This window comes from Atractosteus spatula, chromosome 2, assembly GCF_055471065.1.
Source record: "Atractosteus spatula isolate fAtrSpa1 chromosome 2, fAtrSpa1.hap1, whole genome shotgun sequence".
NCBI lineage: Eukaryota > Metazoa > Chordata > Actinopteri > Semionotiformes > Lepisosteidae > Atractosteus > Atractosteus spatula.
In genome coordinates, this window is record NC_142707.1 from 48142429 (window position 1) to 48158841 (window position 16413).

The window sequence follows — 16413 nt, forward strand, 5'->3', positions numbered from 1 at the left end:
TCACTCAAAAGGGCACATTACTATAGCAAAATGCCTTTCTTTCTCACTTGACAGACCTGACTAAGTAATAAAAATAAATATTGTATCTTCTTCAAGCTAAAAAACAGCAATGAAAACATTCATTCACAACCTCCAGTTTCCAGCATTTTAAAGCACAGTTGTAAAATACAAAGAGGCATTCTTGAGGACAGAGACATCTATTGTGTATTTTGTGAAAAGCAGAATTCAGCTGTCTTATTCTTCAATTCCCTTGCATGTCTGAGACAGATGTGACACGGTACTGTCAGAGAGCTGTAAGAAGTGTTCACTTACAATAGCTTTTCAGAGCATTTTAAATCTTCACTATTTAAACACATTCTTTGAAACTCTACTCTTCTAATTCACAGCAGAAAATATATTTTAAACAGTATATTTACACACATTAAAAGAGGAAATCTACTTTTATTGAAAAACAAAGATCTAAACGAAAAACACAAACAAAATATAGACTATTATTATATGCAGGGCATCTACTGTATGATAAAGAAAAGTATGCAATATTTTTGTCTGACTCTTATTAACCTCATTTTCATATTTGTTAACTCTTACCATATTTCCACATGGGAAAGTATATTAATTCTCATTTGTTTAGGTGTCTTACTATATTTCCACAATTTAACATTTTCTAAGGCAAATTAAAATTTGAGCTAATAAAAGGAAATAAATTCCAAGTAAATCTAAAGATTTTTCTCTACTTAGAGAAGAGCAGTTGTTTTACATACAGTATAGTGAAAACTAATTTTTTCTGTGATCTATCAAAACCCTTTGTGCTTGTTTAACAATCTGCTGATTGTGCAGACGACTAACAGATGTTAACTCTTGCACAATCAGTTCTTCTCATTCAGCTGTAAGTGTTTTCCTTGGCACATTCTCCATGAAATTAATGTTTTAATAATTGACTGAATAGCTGTAATTAGCAAAAGAAATAATCCAGATCAACATTTTTAAATTATGACTGTCACGGAATATGTGAGTTATGACGGAGAAAAAGGATGCATTTCTACATTTAAAATAGATATTTCACTTTTTGCGAGATTTTCTTTATGGTTGGTTTTATAAGGTGCTCGTGTTGTTTAGAATTTTTTGTGCAGATACAAATTGCTCCTATAAGCAATAAAAAAGAAGATCTTTGGAAAAAGTATTATTACTCCTACTTGCTATGAGCACATCTTACCAATGACACTATATCCAACAGGAAGTCCACCAGCTGACAGAACTCCACCACTGAGAGGTCTGATGGCTCGAAGCCCCCTTGAGGTCCAGCCTGCAGTCTCGCATTGAGAGTCCTCCTGCAGAGATACGTTAACTGTAAGCTTTACTGTTCACTGCAATCGAGATGGGACAGAGCTAATGGAAGAGGCAGTAAATACTGAAGCCACAGCTTGAAAAGACAAAATCAAATGTAACTAAAATATATGTCAGAACATAAAAAGTTAAAAATGGCCATGTGGCCCCTTCTAGTATGTTTGGTATTTGGTACTTAATTAATCAGAGGATTTCACAAACCCTCTTCTTAAAAGAGACCAGGGTATTGACTTCAACAACATGGCTGTGGATCTTGTTCCATATGTAATCCACAACCCTCTGGGTAGAAAGTGTGTTCTCTGTTTTAAATGCACTTCCATGAAGGTTCGAGTTTGGGTTTCTCTGTTTATTCTTAAGAAATCTGCTGGGTTGACTTTTTTTGCCATGGAAAGGTTTCCAGTGACCCAGAAAGCTGGTAGGACTCCTAGGAAAATGAAAATTTAGTCCTGTTCTTCAGTTTCCTGCCAAGTTGTTTAAGTTTGTTCCTGATGTAAATTGTGCTGTTCAATCCCAAGTAATTTGTGCCCACATGGACAACCAAAACCGGGTCATCACCTGCCCTAGGAAGGGCCTGTCAGTTCTACGGATATCAGTCACCTTTCCCTCTTAGTGCTCTTCCGCTCTAAGCAGTAATATTAGTAAATTTAAACTAGAGACAGCACAACAGTTAAAAAGAAAAGATAAACCACCTCCTTTAAGATGTAAACCACAACTGTGAAGGCTACGCAACTTGCCTTCTTGAAAATATTTGAGGGACACATACAGTGAAAAGCATATATATTAGGTCAGTAAAGTGAAAATGGTCATTTTCAATGTGTATTAATGAAATTTGTATTTCAGATCCAAAGATGCATATGAGGCAATAGTAAAGAATTTCACCTGTTGTTTCTGGGTAGTATTTTGCATACAGTACATGTTTAAACATATCAGAACAATGTCAATAAAAATGTACAGTATGACAAAGCCATGTCTTTGTTTTCCCACAAATGTTTGTAGTTACAATACATGAACACGAATCCCATATTCTAAAGACATCAATACTGTAGAACCCCATTGTAAAGACATCAGTACTGTACATATGGCATTGTTTATTTTCATAATAGTGTGGAAACTTCAGTTCCAATGAACTGACATACCTGCAGCACTCCTCAAACCAGCGGGCTATGTAGTCCCACATGTAATATGGCTCAAAGGAGTTGAAGAGGAGGTTTGCAGTTTTTATCAGTTCTGCTGTTTTCTTATTCTCCCTCAGTTTGCTAAATAGTAAAAAGACATTTTCAGTTAATGAATGACAATCTAAATCAATTGCAAAGTTAATACTATCGTTAAACCACTGCCAAGGACAAATATGTATTCAACAAATAACAAATGTATACATATACAGAACAGTCAATTTCTGTGCATACTACAAAAGAATAGTGAAAACACTGTATGTGGGGAAAAAAATGGAGAACTAATATAAACATAATTTAATAAGGTGTCTTTCATACACATTAAGCTAAAAGATACAATCAGTAATAAATAGTAAAAGAAAGAAAAAGCTATCTTAGAAAAACACTGTATATTATGCCACAGAAATTGATTAATTGCCTTTTCAAAGGTACAATTGAAAGGACACTGTAGAATATTGTTACTGGCCGTAAATAAATTCCACAAGCTACCTACCTGCTTAACTGTGAGTGGTCCTTACTAAATGGCAGCTGTGCTTGCAGGTCAAGCTCAGCTTTGCATTGTGAATGCAGTGTCCTGAACACTTCAATTAGAACATCTTCCAAAATTGCAGGCCCTAGATTATAAATACACATAAAATGGGTGGTTTACTTTTTGTTTTGTCATCTGTAATGTAAACTGGAAAATCTCTATAAAAATCTTTAGTCAACAAAGTTTAAAATGTATTACATCTACAACCACATCTTCACACTTTTTTTTCTGAAAAGAAGTTAATGATCTATTTTCACAATCTGTTCATGCAGCAGAGTATAGAGACATACTGTAAAAAAGGACACTCAGTCCAGGAAGATTCAGATGTTTTAGTGCCAGAGAAGTATCATGCCACCTCACTGTGGCACAGTGGTGTGGTGATTGGTAATGTTGTCTCGCAGCTCCCAGATCCTGGGTTCGATTTCAGACTGGGGTGCCTTCTGTGTGGAGTTGGCAAGTTCTCCCCATGTCCACCTGCATTTGCATCAAGTGCTTCAGCAACCTCCTAACTTCCAAAGGATGTGCTTGTACAGTATGTGCTCTGTGATACAAGGGCACTATCTAGGGTGTCTTGGTGTCCTGTCTGGGATGCAGTCCTGCTTTGTGAGCTTTACATCTGGGAAAGGCCCTGGATTGTCTCAAACCTTACCAGGAATAAGCAGCATTCTGATAATGGGTGTCTCATAGAGTAGGATACTTCAGGATCCATTTAGATGATGTGTTACAACTAGTTTCAAGCCCTGCTCTCACTGAGATGTTTCTTTGTGTTCATACATGCCAGGATCCTTCTATTCTCGGGTGAAGAGTACATGAATCAATTGCACATTACCTTTGCTGCTGCTAAGATGAAACTGACTTCTCGGTGACAATTTAAGACAGCAAATACACACACAAAAGAAAACCACAGTGAAATCAAAGTGATGCTGATTTGAGGCTGTCTGTGATTACACTACCTAGTTCAGGTTTATCCAGAAGACTTATCAAGATTCGGAAAGGTTTTAGGTCGTGCATAAGTACACTCTCCTCTTCACCCCCAATTGCTTTTCCTTGTAGGATCCCCACCATTGCCTATCATTAAAAAAAAGAACACATTTCCTACTACATAACAAACATACACACATAACACAAATCAAGTGGCACTAGTTTTTGAAAAACACACTGACAATGGTATAGTGCACAGACAGAAGGAATACAGCACTCTGATTGGGAGCCGGTAAGAGCACTGTGTGCTTGAGAATATTACTTCAGCAGGACTTAGCTCTTGACAGGCGATGTACTAGCTGGGTCTTCAATTCATTGTGAAAAGGTACAAATATAAGAAGGTCATATTTAACAAAGTGTTTTTTTTGTATATAAAGAATTGTCACAACCACAGTACAGGAACATTAATAAGTGTAGTAGCAGGAAGTTGAGAAGCAGGGGTGGCCACCCTCTCTACGGTTTGTATTCTCTTTTTTGGAAGATGCCGTTTATTTGATCAAAATACAAAAAAAGCCAAAACTCATTCGGACGCCCCACCTTTGTTAAATGGAGTGTTTCATGTGCCAAGGGCCCTGAGTCATGCTACTGAGTAGAAGGTTCTTCAACAATAAATATGGGTCTTGTCGATGCCAGTGCTTAGAAGTAATACACTCACAAATGCAATAAAATCAGTCCTAACTTAATTAGAGTGCAGTTCATTTTGCATGAACCAGGGGGTACAAGTGCATTTGAAACTATGTACAGGAGGCTGCTCACCCAGCTACCCACTCATTTGATAGTCAGTGCCCTGGTTTCTCTGAAGAAACAGCTTGCCGCGATCCTGGTTTCAGTTAGCTACTAGTAGCACATGACTTGGATGGCAAGAATGGCCTCCTCATGTTTGTAACCTTTCTTATGTTCTTATGTCTGAGTTCCTCTTCCAAAGAAAAAATACCTCAAAGTTTATACTTTTACAAAATGCTCATCCTTCCTATATTTGGAACCTGATTTTCCACATAACAGACACAATTAAACATTCAGTACCCTCCATTCTCACATGTTCTCACATGGAGGGGAGCACACCAATACACAAGAGGTTTAAACAGATGGTAGATAGGTAAAAAAAAACATGGCATTTATGCACTTATGGTCCCCGTGTACCAGAAGTATCAAAAGCAACGTCCCAGTTGGAGCCCATGAACATGCTGAGAGTATTACAGAAACCATTAGGGAGGAACTTGTTTCATGAGGCAAACCATGCACAAAATCACTAGACCTTCAAAGGGAATACAGACTGATATACAGATTTGTTTTAGTTTGGACAAGGAGGTTGAAATTTGTGTTGACCTATTTCTATCCCCATACGCTGTACCTGAACTAACATGTCCTTGGAGAAGGTATTGAAGTAGTAGGTGGCATGCTCTTCGGGATTGCTGTGCCTCGTGCTCCTAGGGCCTGTTTTCATGCCATTGTTGTCAAAGCCTACACACACGGGCACAGGAAAAAGAAGTGGAACAGTTCAGCGATGACTGAAAGCCACCCAAGAATTTTTTTAAAACACTAACACATCACACAAACACCAAGGACTTACCAAGCAGCCATCCAAAATCAGTCAGCGACATAAACAGAACAAAACAAACAAAAAACACTATAAAACAGTTCATTGAAGCATATTTGCTTTGAGGCTTTGAAGAGGAAAAAAATGTTGCATGACAACAGTATAACTTTTCTCTCTTAAATGCAGTTCTTGGCTTCCTAAAATCTTTGAATGCCTAAGCAGATATTTAAGTCTCTGATCAGGTGTGGTCAAGAACCTAATATAAGGAAATAATTTCTGTTGTCTATGGGCTCCATACAGTACATGTATTCTCCTTCTTGTTGGAGTTTTGTAATTGTGGGAAGGGAGCACTTTGCACTGATTATTTAATTAGTTTATTAGTTCTTTAATTAGTTTTTTTTCTGAACAAGAAAAAAATTGTACCCGTACCTCAATTAAGATCAGTTTACTGACAATACTTACCGTATGAATTTCTTTCAGTACTCAGTATAAAAAGAATAATTTTTGTTTCAAAAAGGCACTTATTTCAAAGTATACTGTCATAAATACTGTAACAACATAACCAAAAGTAATAAGTATTACTTATTAAGTAATAAGTAAAAGTATTATAAACAGATAATCAGCAAGAATGATACGTATTAAATATTTGAAAAGTTATATTCTGATTCTCCGTTGATAATGTATCTCTTTTGATGTATTGTTATGCTTGGGCTTAGTAAGAAAAATGTTTCATATCATTTGGAAAAGAAAACATTTTATAAACAAATCCATTTACTAATTACAGTTTGGTGTTTACAACAATTGTTATGCAATGTCATTTCTGACATTTCTTGTTGTTATTTTATTATGAGGACATATTTTGCTAAGAAAACGTTGTGTGAGATTACCATGATTAGAAAGCCTATAAATCAAATGCATAACATTTTTAAAAATGACACTATTTAATTTTCTAAAAGTCAAGCCTTAGATATATTCTATGGTAAATGGTATATTGTATTATCATTAATACTATAAATAATATTTTATATATACTACATTCCCATTATTTACTGGAAACACCCTTTGGAACAGCACTGTATTCATATGTACTGAATAACAGTGACATTAATCACCTGAAGTTAAGTTGCTCAAGTGGTGTAGGGTGATATTCTGCAGCGTAGTTTCTTGTCCAGAGTTTGGCTTTTTTTCTCAGAATAATTGATAAAGAAAAACAGGAGGTGTGTTTTCTCAAGGATTTGCAGTACAGGAAATAAAGCCCTTTTAGTATCACCAAAACTTACCAAGGAGCCATGCATATAGCCTGCGGTTCAGGGACATGTCTCTGCGCAGAACAACGTGTAGAGCTGCTGACAAGATCCGGATCATGTCTGGACGAGTTGCCTGGTACCAAAAAAAAAGCAAAGTAATACACAACTAAGAAGAATGTAAGTGTACAATTCTGAACTAAAATGACGAGAAAATAATGATTTGTTGTTTGACATTTAATATAGTCTCTGGTCATGCTGTGCAATTTCTGTCAAAGAATGAGGAGATACATGTTTCAGCATTATTTTTCTAACCTTGATTTAAATGTACAATAAGCACACAAAAACAGTGGTATTAAAACCTGGATGTTTTTCTTCGGAGACGATACCCGCACATACAACTAAATTACAAATAAATAAACAACCTTGCAACATCTTCTAATAAAATACAGCAAAAGACTCTTTTCAATGACTGTAATTGCAAGCTGTTACCTGACTCATGTGGAATGGGAAACAGAACAGTATGAGGTCCAAGGTGCTCCTCTGTACAAGCACACTTGAATCCTGAACAGAGGTGCTCACAGCTTCAACCTGTAAATAACAGAAGAAGGCTAAGCATAGGTGTCCTTCCAAAGAGACAACACACTGCTATTGTGACTGCCAGTTTGATTACTGTGTGGTAGTCCTAAGAGCAGACTAGTATTAACTAAAACTTTTCTAGTGACAGCTATCTGCAGTGCAGGTGGAAGGCTTTCAAAGTAAAGGAAAACTGATACATTTATTAAACAAAGAGTACATATAGAGAGTGAATGCTAACATTGGGGTGAAATAATAAGTGCAGTACTGCAGGGATTTGTATTAGGATGACTGCTTGACATCAGATCACTGATCTAGATTCTGGTATAGTTAATAGGTTAGGTTTACATATGATACCAAATTAGGAATATAGGGAAACACAGTAGATGTTGCAAAGAAAAATCAAAAGTATTTAAATTAAATTTTAGACTGAACAAACACCTGGCAGATGACATGTAATGTAGGGAAGCACAACGTATCACATGAAGGTAAAAAAACACCTTCATGTGGATTATGAGACAGGAAACGTTAAGCTTGAAGGAGGTGTTTATGTTGGCATATTATTTTCTGAATCTAGAATCTAGACCATGTGGGGAAGCAATAAAAAAATTTAAGAAGAATGTTATGATATACTGTGCAGTTAAAATAACATAATTCAAAATACAGGAATGCAATATTAAATAGAAATTGTACAATGCACTAGTAAAACCTCATTGAGTGAGGAAACTGTGTAAACATGTGGTCACAGTGTTACGAAAACACTTTGCTGCTCTGAAATCTTTACAGAGGAGAGAAACCAAATACATTCCAGGGCTTCAATGAATGGCTGAAAGGCGAATATCCTTTAATTAGCAACTACAGAATATTTTCTTCTCTCTAAACTGAAACGTCGAACCCTGGCCTTCACCATATTTCCTTCTTCACAATCCACTGTACCAACGGCCAAGGGTGTAAAACAGAACTGATCCCGAAGCAGCTGGGAATTTTGAAAGGCCCTCACATGAAATGAAATCATTCACGTAACCATGAACCGAACACACACATTTTCAGGAAACAAACAACCTCTGTACCATGAGCTCTATGTCGCTGCCGATGATATAAAGTTGGTCTTCCATGGACAGCTTGCGGTTGAGATGTAAAAGCACGAATGTGATGCCTGGCAGCCGGACCGCGGGGCTGGTCAGGATGCTGCCCCACAGCGCGCTGTAGAAGGCCGATTGCTCCACTGCTGCAGCAACCTTCTCCAGCAAGGTGTTAGTTCTGGCAGACAGAGAGTGAACCGCGTGAACCCGATGGGCTTCACGCATCAAAACACAAACCGGATTCTAAACGCGCTCGCACAGCCCGTGTGACAGCACACTGCAGCCTGCCCTGTGTTCCAGCTGAGAGTAATGTCTGCACCGGGCCATTTAAACTCACCGGATTCCCCCATTGTTCTTTTCAAAGGAAGCACAGCACCAAAGAAGATCACACGTGAAAACCAAAAAGAGCCGAAGCCTAAAACGTAATGAAGTCTATACGACACACCGGAGACACAAGTTCATTGAAGCCTGGTTGAAATCTAATCTTTTACCATCATCAAACATATTGATTAAGTGTTTTAAGGTAATGGTAAAAAATAAAATAAAATTCAAGGTCAATCAGCCAGAGCTTCCCCCCTCAGGGTTTTGATTTTGCTAATATTCTGGTTAGTGTAGGATAGAGATTAGGGATGGAATAACATACTGTAACCAGTTCAGCAATGAAGAATGCCAAATGCAGGCAATTTTGAGATGCCACTTTACTTGAAAAAGAAGTGTGTTTGGATGTGTCTGTGACCCCATCCATTAAATTTTTGAACATTTATTTCTAAAGGGTCCTTATTGTAGAGCTCTTTTAAATCTATCATTTCATGATGTACACATGCTTTTCACTGAGTGGACATTAGACATGGATGATTTGTTTGATACCTGAGCTGTCTTTTTTTCAGACTGTAAAAGGGATAAGCCCGCCTTGTTAAATCATGCTTGCTACCGTCTGTTAATGTAATGACTGCCAGGTTGAATAGAAGTGTGCACTGCTAGTTTTCTTTAGGTCTGTGCCCGTCTGCCACTATAACACGAGGTTGTAGTTATATGCACTAACCACTAGGGACACTCTGCCAGAACATGTTAAGAATTCTTTCTTAGCATAACCACTAAAAGGCCCACATGCTAGAACAAAAAAACACCACGTCTATGAGATAGGAAACAGTTGTCCTGAGATCTTTTTAAAAGGGCAGTTTAAAACATTGGTATATCGCACACAAGATTGCACTTAAACATAGAAACTGTGGAATTAATATTAAGACAACATATATTCATATGTAAAAGTTCTCGCTTGTGCAAAATACGTATTTACCTGTCGTAGTACTCTGACCCTTCCTCCAATCCTGGCAGCACTCCAGTCAGCAGCCCCTGCAGTCCTGGTTTGAGAGTTTTGCCCAGTGGCAGATAGTAGGTCTCATAAAGGCCAAGGAGAGCAGGCTTGACAGACATGGCCGCATTGGTAAGAAGAGGAAACAGTCCAGAGCTGACAAAATGAAAGAAGTCACTATACATATAAAATTGTATTTTTTTTCATAGGTGCTCTTCTTTCTTCAACTGAAGCAATAAACACGTTACTACATTGTCTTTTAATCAATCCCAATAACAATCTATTTGTACTTGAAAATTTAACAACGCTGAATATTCTGATTATGCAGAGTAATCAAGTCTAAACCATCAACAGAAAGAACATGCAAAAATCCCAAAAAACAATGAAAAAGTTCTGTAAAACCTATGCAAACATTATAAAGTGAAGAAAAGACAAACATACAAAAAGAATTGAAATTGCTTGACTGTATGAAAAACCAAAACATCATATATTGCTAGTCACTTGATATCAAAAATATTCTTCTTCAGTAATTAATGCGTCACTTTGAGCGAGAAACTTGTGAGTTGCAATATCGTCTTATTTCACTACATACAGTGGATATTTTTCATTTCAATTATTTTTCCTAATAATTATCTATTTGTTTTTCGCTTTAATTTTGCTGGTTGCAAGGTCACATTAAAGATGGAAAAATGTCTGACATGATTTATCTTGATTTCTGGCTTTACTTCACAAAAACCTGCAATTTCAATAACGGTGCGTAGACTTTTTATATCCACTGTGTATAGGGGCACGCACCTATATAAGAAGAGGTCTTTGGCCAGCCTTTTCGGCCCAATAATCTTGAAGATAATTTCGTAGGTCTCCAGGGCTTTGCGATGGACTCCACTGGGCAGTGCTGGGTGAAGGCATTGTGCGAGCCGTTTCCCAATTGTTAGTTTTTTGGGCACAACCTGGTACTTAGCATTGTTCTGCAAAACCTGACAAAGAAAAGAAAATTAAACATCTTGTGCTGCTACAAGGATCTACAAGATTATCCAGTAAAAATACTTAAGTGTTTACTGATTCTTTCAGAAAACAGCTAAATTACATAATATTATGTAATTGTAAATTACATAATATTACATAATACGAATGCATTCACTAATAATCAATAGTGTGCCTTGTATAAAGTATTCCCTTATAACTCACTTCACTTTTCATATCAAATTATTCAATGTCAAAGCAATTTGGAAAGCAATGTCAAAGTGCAACATACACTGGAGAAAGTAAATAAAGATTAGTGCCAAACATACTGCAGTTTAAGTCCCAGTGTTTCCTTAAGGGGAAAGAACATCAGCATAGTTCCTCAATAATTTTATAATTAACAAAAAATATTCATTTATGTGGTCTAATTATAGGACAACAGACTTTCTTAGTGACAGGCTGCCTCTCATGGTAGTGGTTTAAGCTTCCTGAACCAAAAGCTCCTAAAGGGAATAAGAATAAGAAAGCAAAATTGGTTTGTTGGCATAGGGTGTATGCTCAACAATAAAACTCTTATTTTACAAGTTATATGTTAATAACTGAGATGGGACCTATTGTTGGAACCTCAATTTAAAACTGTAAATGAGTGTTAAGCCACGCCACAAAAAATGTCATTTAATTAGTAAGGCATCCCAACATAATGCCTGTAAAATGGAGGCAGTCCTTACACAATCAACAAAAACCCCACTTCTCACTCATCCACATTTAAGCAGCTTACTCCTTTTCAAAGATATTACAATCTGAAGGGGTTAATCTGTAGCACAGAACAAGAAAACACCCGCCAAACCACCTCCACTCTACTGACTGTATTAAAGGGATTTTAGTGGACAAATGGTGCGATTACCTTATTAAGCTTCCCCAGCGCAGATATCAGATCTGCCCATTCGCTTGAATACTCAAAGCTTTTAAGGGCTTTGTCCACAGCGGCTACATAGTTCCTGTACTTGGAGTCACTTAGCAACTCCGATTCCTCTGCATTCATCCTCCTGTAGAATACTGCTACTGACCAGCCCCTGGCTCATGCAAAATCATCACCTAAAAATAGACACAAATTAAATGGAAACCCCGTCAAAATATGCACATGGGTTTTAACTGCCATTTTTGAGTCATTAACGTTTTTGAAACAAAAAAGGAAGCATGCACAGTGCCCAGCAGAATTATTATATACATCCAATGAAACAAAAACAATAACATTACAATGCAGAATGAGTTACAGAAAGGATAATTCATCTTGTTTAAAATGAAAATTATGAAAATGTAAAAGAAATATGCACAGCAATCATAATTAACTGAATTCCAAAATAAAAATAGGGGTCAAATGTATTCACACCTCTACGTATTCCTGTAAATATATTTTTTCAAAACATGAATGGTCAAAATGAACACTTTTATGGCTGAACATAAAGATCACCAAAAACTGTAAAGCAAATCCACACATCACAAAACTAATCTATTTAAACATGCTCATAAGCTTTATGTTTGGCATAAAAACGATGAAGCTCATGTTGAGACAAACCTCATGCCCCCTGTGAAATATGACAGGGTGTCTAATATGTTTTGAGGTTGTTGTACATCTACAAATCCTGCAGCCCTTGATAAGATATGGGGAGTCATGAACTACATGTCGCAGTGTAATCGCTGCCAGGGGAGGACTTACACAATCTCTTCTACAAAATCTACGAATAAATGTGACCCTTGTGTTTTCTGGAATTCAGTTATTTGTGACTTTTCCACTGATAATCCATGGTAAAGAATGCGCTTTATAAATCTATTAAGATTACAGCATGACACCTTTTGAATTTCTCCAGCAGAACACATCCAATCCATAAATCTAATATATGTTTTTGTTTCTGTGTCTTTCAAGACATGAACACATAATGAGGGAGCTGCATTTACAGTGTAATGCCATATTTCTGCTTAAAGTCTAAAGAGATTATTGAATATAAAATGAAATCCAATAACCTTGCTTAAATATACCTGAAGATTTTTGTATCCATTTTTGCCTGCAAAAAAAAAGTGATAAATGCCATGTGTAATATTTTAAGGGTTCCAATGAACATTTAGCTAATGTTTCACAGAGTGTTTTCTGAAAATAGGACTGTAATATGATTAATAATAAAGTATTATATCAGTTCTTTATATCAAATAGTAAAACAGAATGCTGCACTTCAGCACTGAATGAATATTTAATTAACACTGAAGTCCCTTTTATGAAATTCATAAATGTCTGAAAACATTGACAAGATTAAATCAGCACTCTTGTAGAATCTGCAAATGTGTTTAAGTGTGTGACACTTTGAGTTCTGCCATGCTCATGCTAAAGAAATGGTAGATGTCAGCTAAAAGATTAAATCATACTTATATGCAAGGATGCTTAACAGTCTGCAACAAGGCTGGCAAAAACATAGAAAATATATTTTCAAGCTTGAAAAATATCAAGAACCAATACAATTTCACTATTCAAGTCACAATTTACATTTGCTTCATGTATGTGCATGTGAATCCTATTTCTCTCCATTCTCATGTGCTGCTTATTGTTTGGGGCAATACATCATAAAACTGTGGGCTCCTTAACTTCTGTCTTTGAACATCCCTAATGTTCAAAGAGACTAATCACCTGTACAAGGACGTGTTAACTTAACACTATTAACTCAGGGATGCTTGAATGTAAATCATTACAGTTCCTACCGTAGAAAACAAAACATCAGGACTTTCCTCCCAAGCACCGAGAACTGAAATTAGTATCACTTCCTATGCACTTAGGTTGGTGCATTTTTCCAAATACCATTGTCAGCATTTGTGGTGTACAACACACAAGTCTTGGGCCGATTTTCAATAAATGACAAAAGACTGCAGGGTTCAATGAATAACGTTTCAGTCTTCATAATGATTGATGTGCCCATTGGTACATAAGTCAAAGACGTCGCTGCCATGTAGCTGTCCAGGTAACAATGTTCCCTTAATGTACTACAAGGAATTGAGGATGACAGCACATGAAAAAGAGTATCATACAGAGCTGTGGAAATAGCAGTAGTGGTAAAAGTACTGCAGTTCAAACACTGACACATATACAAAGGGCATCCTACTTCACAAGAAAAAAAAAGATTTTAAAATGAAATATATGCTCAAATGCATAACTATATATATGTCGAAGAAAATAAATAAAGAATTCCTACTATTCTTTTTTCCAGGACCAAAGCTTTGAGTATAATATTCTAAAGCACTGTAACAGAGAGCCACTCAATGATTCCGGCACTTGAAGGAAGTCTTTGCTTTTACGCCTGCATTTGTAAATATCACCAGATGTCGATGACTATAAACTAGAAGCACAGTACTCGTATTTCGATTCGGCCTGCGACACAAAATGATCAATATATGATTATTATAGATGAATAAGAATGCCCTTTTCTGTATTTAAGCATCCATAGCTAAAAGTAAAACGTGTTTGTGTTAAAAACGGAAACAGCTGGATTTATATACTAATACATTTTAGCTACAGATCGCAAGAAAAATGGATGTCGCCTTTATTTTAGGGATCTTTTCATCATAATAGATCTGTAACTGTCATGTCACAGCATCTTCCACAAGAAGCAATCCTGTCTAAAAAAAGTCGTGCTTTCATACAATCAGTTTCAGTTAAAAGGATGTACAAAATATCGTCATTTAAATACGTATGCCGATATAAAGTGTGCTTACCGTCTGTAGGTTTTGAACCACCCAATAAATGTATGAAAGAAAAACAAGGTTGTCTACGCTAGGGCAGGGATTTAACACTGAATAACAGCAATTCAAGAAATATAGGGCCCTTGTCACTCGGAAAAACGCTGGTACTAGAGCAGAAAAGAAACTACGTAATCCAGTAAAACGTGTGGGTATCCTACATCATTCCGGGTCAGCAGAATGTCGTAAACATGCCACAGGACGCCCGGGCAGCTCATCCCTGATTTCCTCTCTGCCCCGACTGCAGATCTATGACTATGACACACAAAGCCCAAGTCCGGCTGACAGCTCCCAGACAGCACTGCGGCTCGCGGTCCGCACTCACGGCTCCCGACTCTGCGCGCACCCCTGCTGAAAGGTTCCGCACCGATCGCGTCCGATCCGAGTACTGTAGTTGTGAACTTGTAACACTCAACATTTGTCAAAGTAACAAGAAGACTGATAGCGACTTTCCTGTTAAAGTATTTTCATAAGTGGTCTAGTTAAATAGAGCGATGGTGATAAATGGATCACTGTAAATTTAAGTAATTTAATTTACCTGTTCCATTATTATTATTATTATTATTATTATTGGTGGTGGTGGTAATAATATGTGTGAGTGTGGATCGACCGCATATTTACCTAATGGCCAGCAATCGGCGCGAGCGAGGCTGCGTTTTACCCAAGCGCGTGAACCTCATTTAAAAGAGAGTGATACTTCGCTTCATTCCTGAAGTGCAACACTATCACTAAAGCGAGGACTTAAATACAAGATGGAAAATCATGCTTCACATGATATTCCACCAAATGTACACTGTACATAGTATACAAGCTGTGTGCTGCATGACGAGAAGTAGTTGGTCCCCCCTCTCCTCTCCTCCAAGCGAGGTGACAGTCTGCCAACCTCGGAAACTCAGAGTTAAAGGGATCTTGTACTCTCTCACACTGCTTGAAAGCACTTGATAAAAGTCGGAATTGCAATGAATTCGTGTTTTTCAAATAATGTAATATGGTATCCGTATCATACACTGCGGGGCCCAGTGTCTTTATGTTTTTCGAAAAGACAACCTGATCAGTCAATTAAGCAGTTACTCTTATTAGTTTCTTAGTCGGGATTTATAGGTTTTATATTAGTTCATTGAACTTGCATTTACCTAAAACACACCGGAGTCTATTTAGAAATATTACAGTCAAGCAGTTAATTAAATAATTAATATTTATATGTGATGCACACATCCAGAACTTTTGTTTTTAATTTTCCACTTTTAGTTTCTATTAGTTTGACCTTTTTCGTAAATCGAAACCGCTGCTTTCATGATCGGCCAGCAGGTGGCGTGAGGCGGATGCCATCTGGTGGTAAAGTGAAGCAGCTCAAATAACGAATATTTACTGTTTCTTTACAGGAAAGCTGGCAGTCTCATCGTAATATAGGATCTGCAAATACATTTGAAATATTTTGGTTATTTTAGTCTGTAAACAAGTTTATATTTAGATTAGAAACTATAGTCAGTATGCAAAGGAACAAGTAAAGGTTTATTCCATGCTGAAAAGAGAAGAAAAACACAACGTTTCAGATGTGGAGCCTTCTTAGGGTGTCACACACAACATTTTACATTGTGTCATATCTTTATTGAACAAATGGTTTAAACAATCAAGGCTATTGATGGAAAAAGTATGTGAACCTCTAGGATAATGACATCTTGGAAAAAAAGGGTAATTGGCGTCAGGTATTCCAATCAATGAGTCAGGTGATCCAATCGATTCAGGTGTGGGTTTGACTTGCCCTGCCGTATAAAAAATCACACAAGTGGTTACTTGCTTTTCATAACAGAATTCTGTTGAAGTGCAATATGGCCTGATCAAAAGAGATTTCAGAGGACCTCAGAAGAAGGGTTGTTAAAACTCATAAGATTG

At 36.9% G+C, this 16413-nt stretch overlaps 1 protein-coding gene across 2 annotated transcripts in view; it reads right to left on the bottom strand.

The window, feature by feature from the left end:
- The window catches only part of dop1a (DOP1 leucine zipper like protein A), a 36656-nt gene extending 21893 nt beyond the window's left edge, over nucleotides 1-14763 (bottom strand). For both annotated transcript variants that reach the window (XM_088933996.1, XM_088934004.1), the window contains exons 1-12: nucleotides 14497-14763; nucleotides 11645-11835; nucleotides 10573-10754; nucleotides 9763-9933; nucleotides 8454-8643; nucleotides 7300-7398; nucleotides 6844-6943; nucleotides 5378-5487; nucleotides 3999-4113; nucleotides 3010-3130; nucleotides 2481-2600; nucleotides 1214-1328 (exon numbers count right to left, since the gene is read on the bottom strand). In XM_088933996.1, coding sequence (XP_088790122.1) covers nucleotides 1214-1328; nucleotides 2481-2600; nucleotides 3010-3130; nucleotides 3999-4113; nucleotides 5378-5487; nucleotides 6844-6943; nucleotides 7300-7398; nucleotides 8454-8643; nucleotides 9763-9933; nucleotides 10573-10754; nucleotides 11645-11782 — 1461 coding nt within the window. In that variant the 5' untranslated portion in view covers nucleotides 11783-11835; nucleotides 14497-14763. The remainder of the gene's footprint in view (nucleotides 1-1213; nucleotides 1329-2480; nucleotides 2601-3009; nucleotides 3131-3998; nucleotides 4114-5377; nucleotides 5488-6843; nucleotides 6944-7299; nucleotides 7399-8453; nucleotides 8644-9762; nucleotides 9934-10572; nucleotides 10755-11644; nucleotides 11836-14496) is intronic.
- Between the last annotated feature and the right edge of the window lie 1650 nt (nucleotides 14764-16413).